The sequence below is a fragment of the Uloborus diversus genome, chromosome 7, assembly GCF_026930045.1.
Source record: "Uloborus diversus isolate 005 chromosome 7, Udiv.v.3.1, whole genome shotgun sequence".
In the NCBI taxonomy this organism is placed as follows: Eukaryota; Metazoa; Arthropoda; class Arachnida; order Araneae; family Uloboridae; genus Uloborus; species Uloborus diversus.
The window spans coordinates 17,985,056-18,008,445 of NC_072737.1; the positions used below are offsets into that span (position 1 = coordinate 17,985,056).

General features: G+C 33.5%; 1 protein-coding gene across 1 annotated transcript in view; it reads right to left on the reverse strand.

The window, feature by feature from the left end:
• LOC129226297 (transcription factor IIIB 90 kDa subunit-like) overlaps positions 1–21,264 on the reverse strand; it is a 41,014-nt gene extending 19,750 nt beyond the window's left edge. The window contains exons 1-7 of the mRNA XM_054860901.1: positions 21,056–21,264; positions 15,030–15,094; positions 13,290–13,463; positions 11,979–12,010; positions 11,824–11,896; positions 9,261–9,410; positions 1,044–1,137 (exon numbers count right to left, since the gene is read on the reverse strand). Coding sequence (XP_054716876.1) covers positions 1,044–1,137; positions 9,261–9,410; positions 11,824–11,896; positions 11,979–12,010; positions 13,290–13,463; positions 15,030–15,094; positions 21,056–21,264 — 797 coding nt within the window. The remainder of the gene's footprint in view (positions 1–1,043; positions 1,138–9,260; positions 9,411–11,823; positions 11,897–11,978; positions 12,011–13,289; positions 13,464–15,029; positions 15,095–21,055) is intronic.
• Between the last annotated feature and the right edge of the window lie 2,126 nt (positions 21,265–23,390).

Consider the following 23,390-nt stretch of genomic DNA (forward strand, 5'->3'; position numbering starts at 1 on the left):
TTCAACCAGAACGTAGCATTACTTCTTGAGATAGGGCACTCACAATGGAAAAAAAGAACGGGCCCTTTTTAGCTGTTGACACCAAAATAAAATCAGCTCTTATACCCACTAAGGGCTACTTGTCAAAAAATTTTTGTTTGATTCCGTTCGTTATTTCTTGAGATACAGCAGTCACAATTGACGACAGAAAACGTTCTATAGCTCAACCCCCCTTTGAGTTATTGACACCAAAATTGAATCAGCACCTGCTCCTGTTAATGGCAACATATGGACCAAATTTTGTTTGATTCCGCCAGTTACTTCCTGAGGAATAGCAAGCATGCGTAACTCAAAAAACGTCCCATTGCTCAACCCCCCCTTGGAGGAATTCGCGCCAAAAACTAATGGGCACAAGTTCACATAGGGGCACATATGTGTACCAAATTTCGTTCGATTTCATGCGGTAGTTTTTGCTGTAGAGCGGCCACAAAAAACTGGTCACACACAGACGTGACACACATACATACACACACACACACACACACACATACATACATACACACACACACAGACAGACATTTTCCAAAAATGGTCGAAATGGACTCAGCACACCTCAAAACGTTCGAATCCGTCAAAATTCGAAATTCGAAAATTTGCACGAATCCAATACTTTCTTCTATATATTAGATATAGAAGAAAGTAAAAATTAGCATTTAAAAGGTAAAAGCTGCTATATAGATCAAAAAGTTTTACTATAATGTACTCTAATATCACTCTTTTTTTTTTTTTTTTGAACTATTTCACTGAAAATTCATGAGTTATTTCAGTCATAAAAACCTTAATTTACAACTCATTTAGAAGCATATGCATTCTTTTTTATCGTTACAAAAGTATTTTACTTATCACAGAGGCTATTTATATCAAGCCATATTTTGAATAAAATAATGGAATTATTCAACAATCTCTTCTCATAAAATAAACAATTTGCAATGCAACATATCTCAAAAGAAAATTTTGTAGGTAAAAAAATCAAACCTTAACAAATAACGATTTAAGAAACAGACCTTTTCCTAACAGTTGCTTGACAAACTTTCACTACTTTGATCACATCTTCCACAGTCCTGTTGAAATTGTGTAACCGTGCAGCAACAAGCAAAGCTGTAAGATGTAAATATCAACATTTATACAAAAAACGGACAAGGCCTTTGCATGACTAAAGGAAATATACAAGACTTTTGAAATCTCCTGCTTACATGCTCATTTTTATAGCGAAAAATCACACATAAGGCAAGGAAGTGTAAGAAAATTCAATAGGCACATTTTCAATTCAGTACAATCTAGCATATTTCCAAAACAAATTTTTGTATACACAAGCTAGCAGATATAAAGTGCACAAATTCCAGATAAAGTTAAAATATACAGTCGTCCCTCGCTACTTTGCACTTCGATTTTCGTGGCTTCACTACATTGCGGTTTTTTCTGTTTTTTTTTTTTCAAATATAGTAATTAACTTTTTTTTATGCAATCGTGTAAACTGTTTCCTACATAAGAATAACAAAGTATGTCTTTTAAGTAAGTTAAGCTCTTCTGAGGGTTGTAGCTGTACTAGTTGAGGGAGTGGCGGTATAAAATCGTCGAAGAAAGAGTTGGGAATCGCTATCTCATCTTAATCGTTAAACACTAACTGAAAAGTAAAAATCATTGCATTATTACATCTGTAATTGTAAATGGTGTTCAAGAATGTATTAGATTTTTAAGTTGTATACGTAATACCTTAAATAAGGATAATTGTAGAAAAAGAACGGGGGCACATACAATCACTAACTGGCAGTTAATTCATCATCGAACAAGTTGAGCTATTTTCAATGATTAGTAGTAGTGTATACGAACTGCATGTGTGTGTGAAGTTTATTTCCCAATAATTAACAATGTGATACCTATTACGTCTAACATATCTCATTTTCTCATATTTTTTGCAATTTTTTTAAATAATGCAAATGTAATGGTGGCTACGTTTCATGTCTAGGGGGCTCTACCTATGTTAAAAACCTATTTAAATTGTCCTAAGTAAGTTTTATGCACTCCAATTATGAAAATATACGGTTTATAAATACAGAATACTACTTCGCGGAAATTCAGTTATCTCGGTCAAGTCTGGAACGAATTAACCGCGATAAACGAGGGTTGACTGGAGCATATTACTCTACATCTCAGTCAGCACGCCAGAAATAAGTGAGTGGTTGACCGGTATGGTGGGAAATTCAAATTTTCCGGCATGCAGGATTATTTGATGTTCATTTTGCAATATAAAAAAAAGGAGAACAAAAAATGTACAGTAAACTCCTGATTATCAGAGGTCAGATTATCTGCAGGTCTTTTAATTTTTGTTTTTTACGATTGTGTTATTGTTTGTTTCTAGATTTTACACATATTTTAACATTCAGTATTAGTAGATGCAATGTAGCAATGTTTTTAGTTATAATTTAAATGTATGTGTGATTGTTATTAATATTTTTTAGCTATTGTATGCACTAAGTATCTTTTTTTACCTATTATTTGGATTGACCGCGGTATTTGCTTATCCACCGTTACTGTGCCAACCTATTTTGCGGATAATCGAGAGTTTACCGTATTCTTTTTTAATAAAGCAGGGCTTGACGCTTGAAATGAACAGTGGTCCAGCCAGGGTCACAAAAAATCCTTCGGTCCAGCCGAATATAGATTTTAAGGGCAAATGGGACCAGTAAAGTTTTATTCCCATTTTTCTTTCAAAAATTTTCAGCATCTAAATTTTTTGAATACGTTGAATATTCGGACATTAATTTTAGAATGTTTTGCTTTTCTTTCAAAGAAAAGATAGGTAAAGAAATTTCACCAGCATTATAACATATTGTTTTAACCACCCTACTGACTCCCTTCCAAAGCAACAATAAGAGTTTGTTAGTTTTTCTCCCTTACCAGTACTGGTAAACAGAAGAAAGATGTACAATTGTTTTTTCTTTTCTCATTATTTAAAACTAGAATGTGAGAATGGACTGCTAAAAGTGTCTTAAGACCAAAACAGAGTTCGTATTCAGTTACAGAAATAAAACGAAGGAGTTTTGAAGGAGTTTTAAAGGAGTAAAATGAGATTTTGAAGGAGTACTAATGGAGTGTCATTAAATGATGTCACACTTTTTTTCAATATATTTGACCATCAGCACCCTTTATCACAAAGTGTCACACTTCACCCCCAAATTTCTCCTCTTGTCACGTCACATTTTTTACAAACATATTGTTACAATAACTGTGTGATGTCACTTTTTGTCACCCTCTCTCTTACCCTTGTCACAATGTCATGAGTTCGTAACCTCCTCAAAGCATGACATCATTTGTGGATGACCCTTTTTACAATATCATAACAGCAATTAACTAAACAATTGTTTTTTTTAATGCAATCACTTAATGTAGTACATCTTCTTATGTAGTTTTAGATATTTAAATAATAATTAGACAACTTGACTTTTGCTACTGAGAGTGTGGTGGAGGAAAAAACAACTTGAAAAAATAGCCCAGCACCACTTAAGCATGTTTTACTTCACTTATGAAATGTCTTAGTCTTCTAATAAAAATTTCACCTTCAACTTTTATGAATTAACTATGATCAATTTGTAAATCGAAAAAAATAAATGCACGAAATTACTACAATAAAAACACCTAAGTGACGTAGTTAGTTGTCAATCAAAGTATTTTAAGTTACTGTCACAGAAGAAGATTATGTAGTCTTGAACTCTAAAAAAGAAGGAGTTAAAACCAAAATGAAGGAGTTTGAAGGGCCCTTCAAAAAAATTTTATAAATGAAGGAGTATTGGAGGAGTTTTGAAGGAGCGTATGAACCCTGCAATAACATTTTGTTTTGAGTGACTTATTTTTCTAAATTTTTACCCCTGAATAAAAGATATAAAAATGTTTCTGGGAAGGAAATTACCCACACATTGAAAATGAAACAAATTTTCCTTATGAAGTACTAAAACCAAGAGAGAAAAGATCACAGAAATTTAGATGCTTTAAAAATGCAATATGTGAAGCAGGTAAAATCTCTTTAACAATTTACAAAACTTCAACAGTGAAACCTAAGCATTTGTATAGGAATAAATAAAAGCACACAATCAAAATAGGTTTTAAAAAATAAATACTTTGTTTCAGGAAAATCTTTATTTTTTTACCATACATACATTTTGCCATTAATCCATTAAATGACACTAAGTTGGGATTTAGTATAATTTACAGAAAAGTAGCTCCAAAAGAATAAACTTTCTTTCTCAAGTTAGCGACAAAATCCAAGTAAGTAAATTGAAACTTTTAAACCCAAAAAAGGAAATTTCAAAAAAATTCATGAGTTTAAAATTCAAGTACAGTCGAGTCCCTACTTATACGAGGGATGCATTCCAAGACTCCTCGCGTAAGTTTAAATTTCGCGTTGTGGAAAAATATATGCATACAATTTTTTAAAGCAAACCAAATACTTTTAGGCACTTATAAACACCCCTCAAACTGCTCTAAAGCATTCCTTAACCATTACAGTTTCTTCCATAAAGAACTGAACTTTTACTGTATTTAAAAAATAAAAAACTGTTATTCAACATGAAATACTTAAGATGCACAAAATGAATGACCAATGGGAATAAAAGATATAAAATAAAACAACACTGTATGCACTGCATGCAGTAAAATTAAAATAATGCACAAAATAGTACTGTACAGTAGATATAGAAGCAATATTTACGAGTTAAAAAATTAGGATGCTAGTGATGATTTATGCTCCAAAATCAAATTGTTATTCTTATCTAATACATTTTTAAATACGCTTCATTTTTTATTTAAAACGTTTCAATTTGTAGCTACATCTCCTCTACCTGATCTTTTTATTAATCCACAATGCAAGACCGTGCGTAACTTCCATTTTCATAATTTTTACTTTGCTACACTGCAAGCTTCAATATTGAAACTAAGTTCTAAACTTTTACGGACATCTTTTTGTTTTGACTTTTAATTGTACATATGGTAGATTCACTCATACTTATTGTCGCGCTACCTTCGACGTTTTGTAATTGTTCAAGCATATCGAGAATCTTAGCCTTTTTAAATTTTTTTATCAGAAACTTTCTTTTTCTTCACATTTTCAAACTTTAGATGAAGGTGACACTAAGGTGCAGGGGCGCCGACTTGCAAAAATTATTGAGGGGGCCGGACATTACCGGGGGTTTAGGGTGTTATGTATTTCCTCGGAGGTCCCCCACCCCAAATAAAGGTCAGATTTTTGTACCTTGAAAATGCCATATTTTCTAGTGTGTATAATTTTAACAAATAAACAGTATGTGACACGGCGTTTTCGAGGTAAAAGAATGTAAAAATTGGTTTACAAATTTTCTGGTTCAACTTTTAAATCATATCACTTGTCTTAGTAAGAGATATTTTTGTTCTATTTTATGGGGAGCCGTGCAGTGCCGTAGCTAAGCATTGATATTATAAGATAGGAAGGACACTTGACTTGAATGGAAAGGCATTCCCAGAGACGCCGACTTTTTAAAAAGGGGGGGGGGGGGGGAACCGGGGGAAATTTTCTAAATTTGAGATGAAAAATAGTGAGTTTTAAAGTTTTTTTAAAGCATTTTGAAGTCATATAATTAACATTAGAACCCCAAAAACTCGACAAACCTGACAAGTATTTTTTGGCTTTGAAAAAAGGAAAAAATAAATACAAACACGCACAGTATTTTCGTAAAAAGGTAATTTAATTTACGCATGTTTTTTTTTTTAAGACCATTTGTTTTTTCATTAGTTATACCCGCTAACACATTCAAGTGTAAACGCACTCTCGCAATGTCTAGGTTATTTTTGAAAACTCAGTTAATTTTTCAAAATTTGTTTCACCTCTGTTTAATAAAAGCAAGCACTCTTGTTCAACTGCAATGATCTTTGCGAGTCAAGTTGATGTAAACCGCCCAATAATGCAAAATTGCACCATTTCACAAACCTCAGTGTAAAGTGCCTTTAGGATTTTGAAAGCATGCGGTGAGCTGGCTTCGTTGTTTTCATACTTTGGTATACGTCGATTCCAAGGAAGCGAAGGATCATCATTTTGTGAAGATTTTTCTTTTAAACACAATTCCCAAAAGTACTCAGAACTATCACACCTCCCATTTAATATACAAATCAAACCCTCATATATTTTTTCCAGATCAGCAACACTTAGATGAGCTCGCCGCAGCGCTGCAATGGATTTAACCCGTAAGTTCGCGCACTGGGACAAATTTTAAGTGTGCTTGCAGCACTATAACACCAACATTATTCACACTACTCCTTTTCCGTTAACCTGCTTACTACCGTAATAATTATTTGTTTTAACTCATTACTGAATGTATTTTACAAGGTCAACTATCTTCAAACAAGGAAAATAAACGATAAATTTATGAGTTTAGAAAACATAATATAACTAATACTTTTCTTGATTTATTGGGGGGGGCTGTGCCCCCTCAAAAATACTTTTGAGGGGGCTCGGGCCCCCTCAGGCCCCATGGAGTCGGCGCCACTGCTAAGGTGCCATTACGGTTATTTGATGCACTAGACTAGTTTGGTGTGGGAACTTTGGCTGTCAGTGATGCTCAAAGGAACGTAATAACATTCACAAAATCAATATTTAGTAGCCAATAACAAAGCTGATATTTCCTTCTAAAAAAATTCATGTTGTGGGCGAAAAATTCGCGTTAGCTCTAAAATTCGTTACTCGTGAAAAATTCGTGAAATAGTCGTTTCGCATAAGTCGCATCGCGTTGTAGCGGGAGTCGACTGTAACTATAATCTAAAACAAAAGAAGAAAAATATTTTCTTACTAATGTTTAGGAGCAAAAGTGGTTATACTTTTATTATGAATACAGTGAAACCTGTGTATAATGATACTGTCTATAACAATAACCTGTCTATAACAGTTTTTTTTTTTTTTTTGGCCCCAGTTAAAATGTCAGCATGAATAATCAAACTGTCTTCAACGATAACCTGTCTATTACGATATTTTTTTAGGCCCCAACAGTATCATTGGAGACAGGTTTTACTGTAATTTAATAAACAAAGAATGTAAAACTTAAAGAAAATGGTGGAGGGATTTTTGAAACTGCTATCAAATTAAATACCAAATGATTTTATAAAAGAAACTTGGACACAGAAAAACTAATAATTTTAGAAATTCAAGCAAGGGAAAATGTATATAAAAGCCATTTTATATAATTTAATACTTTCCAAAATTTAAATTCAAAGAATTCCTAGAAATCACATTTCTTAAACCTTGAAAGATCTTCCTAGCATATTTCCTCACTCTGCATTCTGCATTGGAATGATTTCATAAAATTCAATAGGATAATTATTTTCATTTACGTCTGTAATAACCTGTATTTTTTTTCATTTCATTTAACTTGAAATTCAAGTAAATTTTATTGGCAGTACGTGGATCTCTGAATGATGTAAAAATCCTCTTAAGTTGCCATTTTGATTGGCTCATATTTTGTTTAATGTTGTCACTCTGGATATGACTATTTCCCTGACTGTTATGCTAAATATTCAATCTGCAGAGTGCAGTAATGTTCCTATCAATTTTTCTGAGGGTACACTAACAGCAATCCATTACGCACAATATGTGTATGTGATCATATATATAGCATGTCATTAATATGAAAATTTATGCAGCTTGAGGGTATACGCTATGTGTCTAAAAAATGTTTGAGAGTATATGGCGTATATTGGGGGGCACGGCAGTGCCACCGCCAATTTTAGAAGGGGGTTAGCCAAGTCGAGCGCGAAGCAAACACTGCCGTACCATCCTTTACTGGAACCATTTCGCCGCATTTTCAGGCCCCTATTTGAGAACCTTCGGATGAGACCAGAATGCAGAAATTTTCGTCGTCCAATAAGCTATAATCACATACTTAAAATCCAAAATTTCAAGTCTGTAGGTCATTTAGTTCCGAAGTTAAGCGAAAGCAAAGTTTCGCATTTATGACACTCACTCACGATCATCAAAATAGAACTATACTTCCCATAAACTCAGAGAGGTGAAATTTGGTACAGAGTTAGGGTTTAATGGCCACATAAAGGGAAAACTATAAAGACTAGGCTAATCGAGGATCTGGAGTGACCCTGCCCTGATTAGAAAACACAAGAGCCCAACCAAACTATTAGAGATCGACATACCGCCTTTATAAAATATATTCAACTTGGTGGGCCGCTTCATTTGATGTCAAAAATCGAAAGTCTGAAGTATCTAATGAAGAACCCTCAGCTGGTCTCAGCTGTATTAGAGATATGGTAATGCCCCCTTTGGTACATAAAAAAAATCGACTGTCATTGCAAAAGTCCAGCGTAGTGGGACACATCTTCTAATTTAATCTAGCCTAACTTTAGTCTACTCGAACGTTACACAAATTGAATGTTTCTACAAAAAGAAGTGAAATCCCACCAAAAACATTCTGTAAAAAAGTAGCCAAGTTTCGATGGAGCTGCTTGTTTATCTCTAAAAAGTAATGAAATCTAGACAAAGTCATGACAAGTCGAAGGTTCCTTGCTGCGATTTCTTTATTATTATAGTTAATGTTGTGTGACTTGGCCGTTAAAGGGTACACAAGGGTACAAAACCAGGTGCTCCATGACACCATTGCACCAATCTGTCGCCAGAACCGCTACTCATTGACGATGGAAAATTGCCACTTGGAAAACGTGTAAACAAAATTGACTTGTACCCACTAACGTATAAAGAATGTTTAACGGCCAAGTCGCACAACATTAACTATAATAATAAAGAAATCGCAGTAAGGAACCTTAGACTTGTCATGACTTTGTCTAGATTTCATTACTTTTTAGAGATAAACAAGCAGCTCCATCGAGACTTGGCTAGTTTTTTACAGAATGTTTTTGGTGGTATAGAGTATACCCTATGGGAGCACCACTGGCAGAGTGTATATGAAAAATAAAAGTTTTTATTTAAACAAATGATTCGTGAATACCATGAGACTAATAGAAACAATATTTAACGTTGAAATTACAGAAAAATCTTAATTCAACTTTAAGAACTTTAATAATATATTTAAAGTCTTGGAGATTCATCAATGAATAACATTTTTTTTTTCTTTTTTTACAATCAAGAAAAATTATTGATTTTTAAAGTGACAAGTACATGAAAAGAACTTGCAGCTACATTTTGAAGCAAAAACTTGAAAGGAAAAACCCCAATTAGAAAAACAAGACACACACACCTGCTCCACAAAGGCCAGAAGGCCTCCTGCCTGTATGCATCCAGTCTTTTTTCATTCTCTGAACAAGTCTTGAAGCAGTCATCGCCACTTCGTGAGTCTTTTTGTCAAACTGCAGTTGATGAGCAAACCTCAAAATATACAAACTTGGGTCTGGAAAATTCAGAAAAAAAATTAAATGCCAGAAAATATTGTATTTTAAGTTTTTTTTTCCATTGTCTAATTTTTATAAAGATTTTAATTGCAAACGACTAACCACAAGTGATCACAAAACATTGGTCTTTCTATTAGTATTTCAAAACTAAATCCTACAAGCAATAAAGTGACATTTTTTTAATGGAAAAAAATACATGAAATATTTGTTCAAACCTGGTTTTAAATAACCACTGGCAAACTTTTTAGGGTGAAACATTGCTAAAATATGACATATTCTGTAATCATTGAGCTATATTTCTTCAAATTAATTTTATCATTTTTCAGTTATGCTGAAACTTCAAATTTAAACAATTGCAATGCGTAAAATATGAAAATTTTAGAAGGGGGTTAGCTGTCTTCTTTTTATTAGAAATTATTTTTTATTTGAATCCTGAAATTCTTCCATTTGGTGATCTATTGAACCTTTGGAAAAAAAACGGCATTGCCACTAACAATCAATTACACATTACTTAATTTATCAGAAGGAAATTTTATTAGTAATCAGAAAGTAATAAGACTATTAGTTTTAAAATTAGCTATCATTTATCAAATCACATGCTGTTTAGTGCTGACCAAAGTTGAAGAACTATGAAACTGGCGCTCAATGGAAGGGGAAAGGGACTGACTACCAAACGGCACGACCTTGAGAGTCACGGTTTTGGTCAAAATTCTAGGTATAGGTCAATTCCAACTAAATATGAGCCCAGGTATAGCGGTTTGACTGCATAGGCCCCAGTTCGGCGCAACAGGTGGACCCAGAAATGAAATGGAGTTTCTTTTAAAATTACCATTCTTATCTGTTTTTCTGCTATTGTACTATAGAATAAGCCGTTTGCATTCCTACCTTTGAATTAATTACGTTGAATACTAATTTTTAATAAGCTTTTCTCAAATTCAAATTGGCTACTACTTTTAATTTCAATAACTTGAATGCCAAAATAGCATAGTAACAGGCTATTGATCGTTTGCAAATGAAACTAATTATTTTCGTTTTGTATTAATCGTCTGCTAGTAAAAAGTATTTATCGTTTGCGAAGAAAAACATTTACTTTAACTGGATATTTATCGTCTGCTATCGATGATATCCCACATTGATAAGCTAAAATTGGGAGAAGATAAAAAGCTCTGATTTATTGCACATGGCGCACAAAAGAACAAAAATATGAGATTGTTTCAACTTTTCAAATAGCTTAGATAATACCCATAAATAAATACATGCTTCACCTTATACTCAATTTAGCATAGACTAATAATAAGAGTAGACCGAGCTTTCTCAGACTTGCTGATGAAAAAAATTGGTTCATGGATACATCATGTGACTGGTGGAAAGGCTTGGCGAAAACTTTCTCAGCATGGTTGCTAGATGGCAACATTATCTATAGTTTGGCACTCGACATGTATTTTAAGACGTAATGTGTTTTCATTATATATTTTTTTTTTCCAGGTGCAGAGATTGAACTGTTTTTCTTTTAGTTATGCATTATTTTGACATTCGTAATTAGTTTTTGATCACAGTTTTCAGTAACTTTTATTTCATTTGGAGCTGTCAGCGTTGGCGTGAACGGAATGGCGTAAACGTTTTGGGTTAACGCAAAAATGTACTAATCGGTATCTTAAATTGAAATTGTATGTAAAAATCTTACCGTTTGCCGATTCTTTTTGGGCGCTTGCATCTTTAATTGCTTAGAGAGTTATTGAAATTGACTAAAGAAAATGCACAGTACTATCTAAACGAAAAACTCACTATATTAACAAAATATTTACAACTTAGAATAACAAATTTACAAATAGGATTTCATAAAAGCTCATTCTCCCGTATTCCATCAATTCTATTCATTTTATTTCTCGCGGTAGTTGATCGTCTGCTTCGATCAACGCCCGCTGTTGCTAGGATATCCACCAGTCACATGGTTTGGTTTATGAGCAGCAAAAGGGTTGCCATAGCTCGGTCTACTCTTATTATTAGTCTATGCAATTTAGTAACAAAAGATGCCAAAGGTGTTGGAAGATCAAACATGGTGTCGAATTTTGAAATTTCAATGGAAACGCCATTGCATTTTTCGCGCCAAACTAGCAACTTTGGACCCTCCTTGCAGAGAAACTAGGGCCTATGCAGTCAAACCGCTTTACCTGCGCTCATATCTAGTGGGAATGTTCCTATATCTAGAATTTTGTCCAAATCCGTGACCCTCAAGGTCGTGAGCTTTTTTTTTTTTTGGAAGCAATATTAACCAAGCAAAAGCCAGTAAACCACAGAAACAAAATGATCCGAACTCTGCAAGTATTGCTTAAAATATTTTTGATAAAGTACAACTAAAAACATAAGATGCTAATTGAAATTAAACTTCAAAATCTGAGAAATGAGCAGTACCAATGGCAGGACTGTTGATGCACAGAGCAGATGAAAGCTTTAAATAGGTTTTGCCCAATTCATAAACACTCACCTGAAAAGTAAAACAAAAAATTAAGCATTTTAATTGGCTTGGATGTGTTAAATAACATGTAATTCTTCTAAGTTTCACTTACCTGAAGTAGATCACTCAAATCCAACAACATATCTAATGTCTTGTTAAGATATACACAAAACTAATTCATCTCTAAAATTATATCAGGACATCACAAGTTGGCCCCTTTCTGCAGCAGAATGCATGGATGTAACTTTCAAAAAGATGGATTTTTTTTTTTTTTTTTTTTTGAGAATGTTCATGATCTAATAGTGTTTTTGTTAACCAGAAAGAATATACAGTAGAAGACTGTTATAACACACATATTGGGATCAGAGCTTTTGTGTTACACAGGGTTTGGCATTATACAGATCATTTCACAAATTTTGAAACTAATATTCCAAAAAAGCAATATATAAACTGATTTTCTATTTTTTTTTTAATTTAATATTAAACACACTGAAGAATTGTGGATTTTTAAGAAATAATCTAATTTTACAATTTTGTATCAATGGCCACCAGTAACAAATTATCTTATGATCATGAGATACAAATTAAGAAAAAAAAAATTCTCAACTTCCTGCAGATTTAACTCACTTACTGAGCATTTGTTAATTTTCAACTCTTTCCTTATTCCATCTTTAAAAAGACTCAAAACTTTCGAACTCCATCAAGACTCAAAACTTTCGAACCTGGTTTTCAGTAATCTGAGGTGATTTCAGTCCCAACTATCAGGGATTTTCGTGATTCTGTTGTACTCAGTTGAATTTAATAAGTCTACTCGTTCCAGAAAACTGTGTAAAACATAAGTTTCCATGGGAAAGATTTTTCAGGTTTAGTACTTTCTATTTCAAGAGGGGTTTTTTTTTCTTTCTAGTTTCAGACTGACAAAAATTATTTGAAACAAGGTAAAAACCTATTTTCGTTCTTTATACAGTACAAACTCAGTTTCTTCAAAACTTACAAATATAAAATGCATAAATCATAAAATAATGGATAACAGTCAAATAAACATCAAAAATCAAAATCCATCACAGCAATACAGAATGCATTATCTTCATACTAACTGCAAGATCAGTGAAACGCATGTGAACAGCATTTACAATCTAAATTGCAATAATTTAGGTTTACTCTTAAAATTTCTACTCTTTTACCAGAAGAAAAACTTACCAAAACTTTATAAAGTACAATAAATTATGATTATCACAACAATATCAAATAACCATTTATATTTATTGTACTATACACCTACACCCAATCTAATTGTTTATAATAATAAAATGAGCAATATAAAAAATCAAGTCAGCACAAAATAAATGTAAGTTTTACAGTTACACTCTGCAATGATTTAATTGGCAGAACAATCTAAGGAAATCAAATTATAAAAAGATACGAGGGGTTTCTTCCTTGCGGCAAACCATGTACACGCAAGCAGCGACAACATGAGTGCTTTTTCGTCCTCTGGTCAGTTGCCTCGACAACGCCACCTTATAAAATCCAAAGGCTGTGTCCACACAACGGGGATTCAAGTTCAGTTTAGAGCATAAGTCTTGAATTTTTCGACGAGCTGCAAAAAAAAATGTTGCCAATACATTGATAAGAATGAAACTAATAAATATAGAACATACTGCAAAGTAATAAAAATTACTGCATATGTTACTTATATTAAAACTATTAATGATAAACAAATATATTGCATAAATTACATGTCGATATGTATAGGGGTCATTTTCCCTAAACAGCGCGATTTGGACATTGCAAGGAATGGCATTCACTGTGCCAGGGGAATGACACTTAGAGGAAATAATGCGTTTTACTGACGATATTATAATTTATGTGGGAAAAGGAAACACTACTTTTATGAAATTGAAAAAGATCCAATGTCGTGGTGTCCAAAAAGTAGTTATTGTGGTTATTTGTTTCCTTTACATTTTACAGGGGAAGGACGACAGGGGAATGACAAAAATTAAAGTTAACTTATATATTGTCATAACTGCAAACAACAAATATCAATGTCACTTAAAGTAAGGGGGGGGGAACTCTATACAAACAAAAGTCAATCATTCATTGAGCGATTATTGTAAAATTAAATGAATTATCAAAGACAGGGTAGTGACAGTCATTAAAAATACTTATCAAGATTTAACTTGAGATCACCCGAATATACTCGACACCGTATATTTATTCAAAAAGAACTAATTAAGATTATTTCTATGATGAGACCAGAATTCAAAGATTAAATTATAAGTTAATACAACTATTACCAGGTGTGAGAAACATTCATTAAATTCCTCGACAGGGGAATGACAAAAAATCAAAGGACATTTTTTACTATTTTTTTTAAATAGTACAAACCTTGAAAAGTTTTTATTTTTCTATTTTACAACATTGCATAACACTTGTTAAGAGGTTAAACAACAATTTCTGTAAAAATATGCATGGCTTCCTGAATCTTTAGAGCTGATTTTGCTTTAAGGTGGATGTAGGGACACACAGGGGAATGACATTTATCATGTCAAAAAATTATTTAAATGTATAATGATAATAGAGTGTTTGTTTTAACTTATTTTACAAACATAAAAGCATGTTATTAACGCATTCTAGCGTCAGTTTTATTTCTATACTAGTTAGTTTGTTATTTTTGGAGCAAGGACAAGAATTTAGCAGTTTAGAGAAAATGACCCATAGGGTCTATTTTGAAAATAATTTTTAACACATAACTAAGGAACTAGATTTCATAATCAGTTAAACTGACATTGACTTCTCGCAATCAAAACTCTGCATAAGGCAGAAATCTTTCAAAAAAGTGAGGATTTTTAAGTAATAGAAAAGTGTAAACACTTGCACAAAAACACCTTGCTGTTTTTGATGAGATATTAAGTCCATTAACATGTAACTGTCCAAAAACAGGATGATCAAACAATCAGAATTTTCTTACATTCAAAAAACAAAAACAAATTCAATAATTTTCAGTTTTGAAAGAAAATAAATAAAAGAAAAAAGTCACTTCAAAATAAGATTTTAAAACAAATTTGAAAATAATCTAACCTAATAACATTCTTTATTTAGGTTGTAATGTATATAAAAAATGGAGCCCACAAAAAATAAAGCCAATAAAGTAATTGAAGTTTACCATTTTGGAGAGTGATTGCCCGAGATTCTCTGCCGAAGCCAAACCGAGATCCAAGATTGAGACCACTTGGCATACCATCTTAAGAAAGAATTAAAAATTTACTACAAACATATGTACAGTAAAAATATAAAAAAGTAAAATTACATCATTTCAAATTCATTCCTTATCTAACTAGTGCAGAATTTAATTTAGTAAAGTAAATTTTGAAGGAAAAACATTTCTAACAATTTGCAGGGTGCACTTTTCTGGTTCTTGAAAAGGATTGCATAGCTGCCGACATATAAACTTTAAAAATCTTACAATGCATGCCGTGGGTGTATTTGTACTTTTTTAACCAACACACAACAAACCGTTAAAACTAAAAGCATTATATTTTCAAATCTTTACTTGTAATTAATCAGCACAGGAAAAAAAACGAAAAAAGAATGGATTCACAAAAGAGAAACCATAGCAGGCCCGTGTCCAGGTTTTCATAAAGGGAGGGGTTTTAATCTTACCAGGGGGGGGGGGGATTCAATCCCTCACAACCTTTATTAGTTTTACTACAAATTATCAATCCCAGTATGGCGTTTATGCACCTGTAAGTACTGCTGTACCCCCCCCCCCCTTTCCCCTAGAAGAATAATTCTGGCTGCTCAAGTGACCAAATTATTCCTTTATTTTACCGGTTCACTTTTATCAAACCTTGTTTGTTTCTTTTTAATTAAATCTGTTAACTATGCGGTTTATTTCAACAAGCATTAAAAACTCTCCACGAATTCTTTTTATGTAAGAGAATGCATATCAGATTTTATGTTCTGAAATAATGCTTAGAACGAGCGTATTGTAGATGCAAATTACATTACTAAACACAATCACTAATACATCTTCATAGCTGCAACACATGCCAACTTCATCATTACCTCCTTACAATAAGCAATATTAATGCTTTCTATTGGTAGATAATTCAACGGTTCTACCACCACAGTTTTTCCAAAATATTATTTCAGTCGGCAAAGCTTTAACAGTTGTAAATTACATAACATTTGAATGCTATGCAAAATTTTTTAAGTTATAAGAGAAAGAAATGCAAGCGTTTAGGTCCAATTGAGTTGAATTAGAGGGGAAAAAATACAGAATTATTGAGTTAAAATTACAGAAAAACTTCAGAGAGAAGGGGGGGGGGGACGTTAAACGTAGGCTTTCACATTAAAGTTAATTTGGGGGGGGGGACGTTAAACGTAGGCTTTCATATTAAAGTTAATTTAAGTCGATCGTTTTCTTCATTTGACATACTTTTTTTTTTAATGGGAGGGGTTTAACCCCTAAAACCCTCCCCTTGGACACGGCTCTGAACCATAGGATTACAACAAGCAGTTAGTTTCAAAAAGGGCAGGCCTGTGCATTTAAAAATTTAAGAATACAAGTGTGAACTTTTAAAATATTGTCCAATATTTTTCTGTAAGGTGCATCATTTAATATTAATCTTTAAAAATATTCTTTTGGAAGAAACTAATAACTTGCTGTATTATCTTGCTTTTTCTTTTGTAAAATAATGCAGTCAGCTGCTTTTGCTGAAACTACTTTCACTGGAACTTAAGCTTTCTTAAGTTGCTGACTTAGCAACATTCAAAAATTTTATTTCAATAACTTATTCAAAACGATTGTTTTTTTTTTTTTTTTTGGAAGTTCTTAAACATTAAAATGTTATCCGGGTTATTATCAGATAGAGAATTGCACAGCTCTGACTTCCCCTTTCTGACACTACTGAATATTCTTTCGCACTCTGCATTGCTGTGAGGTATGGCTAGAATGGAAAGCATAGAAAAGGAGAGCCTTTCATACTTCAATGAACCACTGACATCAACTAATTTCTTCAAAGCAGCCTATTTTTTTTATCCATCCTCTATTTTTAGCACAACATCTGGCAAATCATTTGTTTGTACAGAGTGAAATTCACTTTGGAGCTTATCTTAGGCTCTTCATCTGCAGTTTCTCCAGGGCCGATCCTAGCAGGTGTGCAGGGTGTGCACCACACAAGGGCGGCCAAAGCAAGGAGCGGCCGCAGGCCGCATCATATAATTCTTTTAATCAAGCAAAATTCTTCAAGACTTTCTCACAAGATAACTTAGAATAAGTCAAATAAGTATGCTGAATTTTAAATGTTCAATATCAAAGTAAGTGCCGATTTCCCGACAGCATAGCATAGTTTAAGAAAAATAGATTGTTAGGGAACATTAGGAATTGATTTATTGTTCATTAATATCCACTCTTTACACACATGCTTCATTTGGTTGCAAAATTTGTGTCAGAACCGGTAATCAGGCATGGATACAGGGGATTGGAGATGAGGGAAATGGCTCCCTCCTGAAGCAAGAAAGGGTGCCTTCTAAAAGGAGCACTCAAGGCCCAGGGCGGCCACTAGTGTTTACCCCCCAAGCTTTTATAGACCTAAACAATGAAGATATATTTTATATATTATATTTAAAAAAAGCCATACTTATTAGATACTGTCGCAAGCATTTCAAACAAGAAATTATTTTCCAACAATCGCGGATGCGTGGAGGGACAGTGGAAAATTGCGACTCCCCTGAGACTCAAACATATATGAATAACAAACTAAAGTTTTGTAATTTTCCCCCTTTACAGCATTTTTCTCGAATTAAAATCACGAATGAACTGCCCGGTTTCAGATCAGAGCTCTTGCCCCGGGTAGTAAATTTAAACGTACCTCCAAAACGAAGATCCAAAAGGATGCCATGACCTCCTTGATGAGACTAAAGAAGGCTTAAAATTGCGTTTTTATAGGACTTTGATTTTGGAAAATTTCACTGTTTGAACCACCGATCTTAAGAACCCAATTAAATCATTGATTCACCCCTTCCACCTTAACTTAATCAAACATAACCTGAAAATGTTGGCTTTAAAATCCAAAATATTTTTTCAGAGGACAGTCCTTCTTAATGTCATCAAAATTTGCTTAATGACATTTTTCGTATTTCTTTTTCAAAATTTTTGCGATGGAGGGTCCCGAAATCCATTCCCAAATATTACTACCAAAGATAGTTTCAATTAGTGTCTTTAGAGAGGCCCCTAATTCCGCCTCCTCAGTTTGAAATTGATTTCAGTTTCAAAAAACACTTCGTGAGGGCACACTGAACCCCCGTCCGCCCTTTGTCCCATCGTTATCAAACAATGCGTAAAATACGATTTTCTAAAAAACTCTGGAGGAGAATTGCCTGGCTTATGTAACTTTTCACGGCGCTCGGGCATATACCCATCAATCGTCGATGTGAGATGGACAAAAGGGGTCTATAGTTGTGTTTTTCAGATATTAATATCGAAAAATATCCGAAAGATTCGCCGAAGCTTTCCAGTTTTGTTAACGTCACCAAAGATAGCATAAAATTGGGCTTTTAGAAACATCCACTTGGGAGCCCCGAAACCCTTCCTTCCAAAAACAGCCTAAAATGGAATTTAGCTCTGAAAAATATTTCGGTTCGGAATATTTTCACGTTTTTCCTATCGTTTTCAAATACAGCCAAAAATGGGTTTTTGAAACAATAGTACCGAGAAATTACCGAAGGAAAGCCGCCAGATCCCCTACCGTCACCAAAGACAGCCTAAATTTGCGTTTTAAACTTCAATTTCAAAAACTTTCGATAGGAGATGATTGCCTCTCCCTCCCTCTAGCGACGTCAACAAAGATAACCCAAAACTGCTTGTTTAAAACTTCAGTTTCGAAAAATTTTCGGAAAGAGCACCTATCTTTCCTAAGCAGCGATCACAAAAAACAGCTTCGAATTGATTTCAATTTTGAAAGAATTTTAGGAGAGAACTCCAGCATTACTTTTCCCCTGAAGTCTCGAAAAAATTCCTAAAATTGCGATTTTTGACGTCAATTTCGAAAATTTCTCCATGCACCTTGAATATACCAGACTCTTTTCTCTCCTTGCAGCCAAACACAACCTAAGATCACTAAAACAATTTTTCGTACGCCAATTTCGATAATTTTCTGGGAGTAATCCCCCCTCCCATGATTCCTCCTCCTCCGTGCTTTCTCACCGAAATGTCGCCGAAGACATACTATAAAATGCGTTTTTACGACTAGTAAATTTTGGTATCTATAACTTTCTTCAAAGATATAAATTGTACCTAAGGAGTTTCTTACTATAAAACTTTTCTTCCTTTTTATAAGTTCATAATTCTGTTTTTTTTTTCTTTTTTAAATTAGAACTTGATATAGAAATTTGAAGAAATATTTATATGGACGTCAAAGATTAGTCAAAATATGCAAATTACTCATGAGGGGCGGCACATTAGCTCTTTGCACACGGACGGCCGACACCCTAGGATCGGCCCTGAGTTTCTCTATTCTTCTGAAGCAATATAGCAGGTAACTCATTAAAAAAAAAGCAATACCAGAGATCTAAAACCTAATTATCTTACAATTATGCCATAAGATCTTACAAACTTACAATACCTCCAAAAATCTTACAATGTAAGGCTAAATCTTACAAGTTGGTAGCTATGGGATTGCATTCCTTCTCAAAAATTAAAAACCTATACAATGTTGTTTGTAATGAACTTTTAAAAACAATTATACACTACTTTTCATTTTGGGAGGGGGAGGATAAATAGGGTCTACATTCTCTTAATTCAAAAAAAAAATGCTCAGATTTATAAAGGTCTCCTTTTCATTTTGAGCTGGATCCCTACTTTGGAAGTAACGCAAGGTAATGCTGCGCCAAAAATACATCCCTTTTCTACAAAAAGTATTCTTTCTTTTGGAAAAGTTTGCTATTACACATGACTCTTCCTCCATACACTGGGAATAAGTTTAAATAAAGAAAGGTGCCTCTCTCCAACCCGTCGTTTCAGAATTTTCCAGGGCGGTGGGGGCAATGCATATTCAATGCATTTTATAAATGAAAAGAAAAAAATACACACACTAATGCATAATTGCATTGCTAAGAAAATCTGGGACAATTGACTCTTCCTGATTGCTCAAATGATAGGCCTCCTCTTCCATTTTGAGCTGGATAAGCCCTTGCTTAGGTGCCATTTTCAATGAATCAACTAGTAAAAACTGAACTACGGATAGCTTATTTGTAAAAAATACAAAAGAAAATTATCTTTTAAGACAAAATTGATTGTACTCGAAAATTACTTTTATAAACGTATTCTTCGAACCTATCACTGGTCTTAATCACAAAGAGTCTAGAAAGAAAAGCTTCAATGCAATCCAAAATTTTAGGAGAAAAATTTGGCACCCGGAGTTGGAAACCTAGGCGTCAAATCAAATTTTTTTGTCACAAAATATGACTAACGACCGCTTATTTCAAACATTGACTGATTACACAATGACAATTATAGGACTACTAAAGAAGTACAGAACAATAGTTGTGATGGGAATAAATATCAATTAGAAGAAAGAAAAAGAGATATGCTTATTGACCAGGGTTTAAGCTGGGTTCAAAAGTTCTTTAGCATAAAAGCTAAAATTGATGGAAAAATGTTAGCAAAATGCTAAAATGTTACACATTTTCATATATTTATATATGCCTCAGTGTGTTTCATCTCCAGTTGAAAATAAAATTCATATTTCATTTGTGACATCCTTGAAGAAATAAGTACAACAGCAATTTTTTTAAAACATAAAATAAGAAAAGAAAACACGATTGGTGTTTAGAACGTTGCAGTCCCCTCCTCCTAATAAAGCAGTTTTTGGGGGGACATAATGCTGGATAAGACTAATTAATAGTTATTGAACTTAATTGTAGTTTAAACATCTCAGCTAAGATTTAAAAAAGATTAAAGTGATTATCGCCATGAACGCTTCCTCTCTAGGATCATACATTTCTTCTTTATTTAAAAAATTAATTTATTTTTTATTTGAGCAAAAAAGCGAAAATGCATTGCTTTATTTTCGCAATTCAGATAGTGTTTTCGCATTATGCGAAAAATGCGACCGTAGCGGAAACCCTGTTATTGACAAGAATACCGAAGAGGAAAAAACACATTACTATGCATGAAACGTTTCAAACTTCTTTCGACCAATTAAAAATGTACCTTCGGAATGTACCAGCTGACCGACTGATCGACTGACGCCTCTAGAATCTTGCTGGAACGTGACTTCCGAGATGATCCCAGACTCTTCTAAGACGGACCCACATTGCGTACAGACAGAGTCCCCTCGAGAGGGATCTGTGTCGATGTCTGTAGAGCCGCACTGTTGACACTGAGCACTGGACATTTTCAACTAGAGCCTGGAGGAGAGAAAAACATTTAAGGGGAGTCAGTACCCATAGGCGGATTTAGGACTGAGTTCCTGGGGGGGCAGGATTTTGTTTTTTTTTTTTGGAACAACATTTTTAATTGCCCCCCCCCCTCCCATGTTTTTGTCTGTTTTCTGTCATGAGTAAGGCCATTCTTTACTTTTTTATGTGTCGTTTTCATTACTGTGTGTAATCATGCTGGCCTTTTTAAATTGACCTTAAAAGAGAGGGGGCTGGTATTAAGAGAGTGACGCAGTGCTAAGTTTTACGCTTTAAAAGTGCTTTGTGATGCAAGTTAAAAAAAAGAAATGGTGCACAGATTTAGAGAATAGGTATCAAGAGTAACATACTACCCATTTGAACAATTCTTAATTTATACACTTGATAAGAAATAAAACTGAAGCACACTTTGCTTTAGGAATTTCAAAGACTTGTCTAATTATTTTCAAGGTTTGGTTGGTTAGATTGGGTTTTTGGCTCAAGAGCCCTTGTAGGCTATACTGCGCCAATTCTTTTCAGGGATTTTAGAACCTATCAATAATTTGCACTTTTTAGTCTTTGAAATTGAGTAGTAGATTATACAGTTGTACAATATTGTTCAAACTTTGTAAGAAACGGCTATTTTAAGTTTAAAAGAAAAAATAAATTCTAATTTCCTATTCAAAAAAGAAAAAATCATGATTTTTTTTTGTTATAAGATTTTGGAAGATAAGTTGTTACTATATAAACTCCTCCCAAAACTGGGGGGCATTGTCCCCTTTGTCCCCCCCCCCCTATAAATCCACCCATGCTCTTCTAAACTATTCAAAAATGAAAAAATAATGATTTTTTTTTTTAATTTTTGGAAGATGTGTTGTTACTATGTAAAGTCCTCCCAAAACTGGGGGGGGCATTGCCCCCCTCTGACCCCCCATAAATCCGCCCATGTCAGTACCCCATATACCGTCAATGTTAATTTGAACAGGTTCATGTACCTTTTTCTGAAAATCTATTAAAGATACAAGTATGAATTTTTTTCTGTACCTCAAGTAGACTGTTCTCTATACTGAAGTAAAATTTTACAGAAAGAAAGCTTAGTTTTTTTTGTAAAAAATTCTAATGTGTAAGTCTCTGTATTTGTTTCAAAAAATACCATTTTGCCACACAAAATCAGCTCTATAAAATAATAATTTTCGAATATGAGAAAAAGTTTACTTCAGTATATGCAGTCAGATGTATGGAAAAGATGGTAAAAATTTCAAAGCCTAACATTATTTAGTTTCTGAGAAAAAGGAACATTTAGTTTAAAAAATACCATTTCGAGATATTGCAATTTAAAGGGGAAAATCATACCTCATCAAAATAGGTTTTACATTTTTTAAAGCTTATTTTAACTTACTTCTAATATGAGCACGTTCAAGATGTTTGTATCATTAAAAAGGCATTGAAATGGAGTTTCAAAATATATAAAAATCAAAAAATCAAATTTTTGAAAGTATTTAGGGTACTGACTCCCCTTAAATCTTTCAGACTTGGTGAGAAAATGAGTAATTGAGAGGCCACACTCGCACCATGTGGGCCCTTGCATCTAACCAGCTGGAAATTGAAAATTTCAAGCATCATAAATGGTACAAAACTTGGACTGGTACAGTTTTCATTTATGCAGGGGCGGACTGAGAATAAAATTCGGCTCGGATAACCAGGGAAAACTGGTGCCTTGAGTTATTTTTTTTAATCATATTTATCGTCAAGTACTTAATTAATATTAAGGGGCATGATTAATTTTTAAAATAATTCATAATTTAATCTAAACTAAACTGTTAATTTTATTGACTGATCAACTAATTATTTTTAAAAAATAATTGAATACTGATTTGCATAATAAGTCATTTATTAGAATCAATAAATAGCATTTTGTTAAAAGGGAGCAAATAGTTACTTTAAAAAAATAACTAATTTTTGCTTTCATTGAATAAAAATATTGATTAGGAACTTGGAAGGTATTAGCAGCATGAACTTAACTCGTAAGTATGATATTCACTCAGAAATAGGGGTTCGAGGGCATCTACCCGGAAAATTTAGGCGCACTTTGATAATGTTAGGGAAAGAAGAGGTTCAGGGGTAT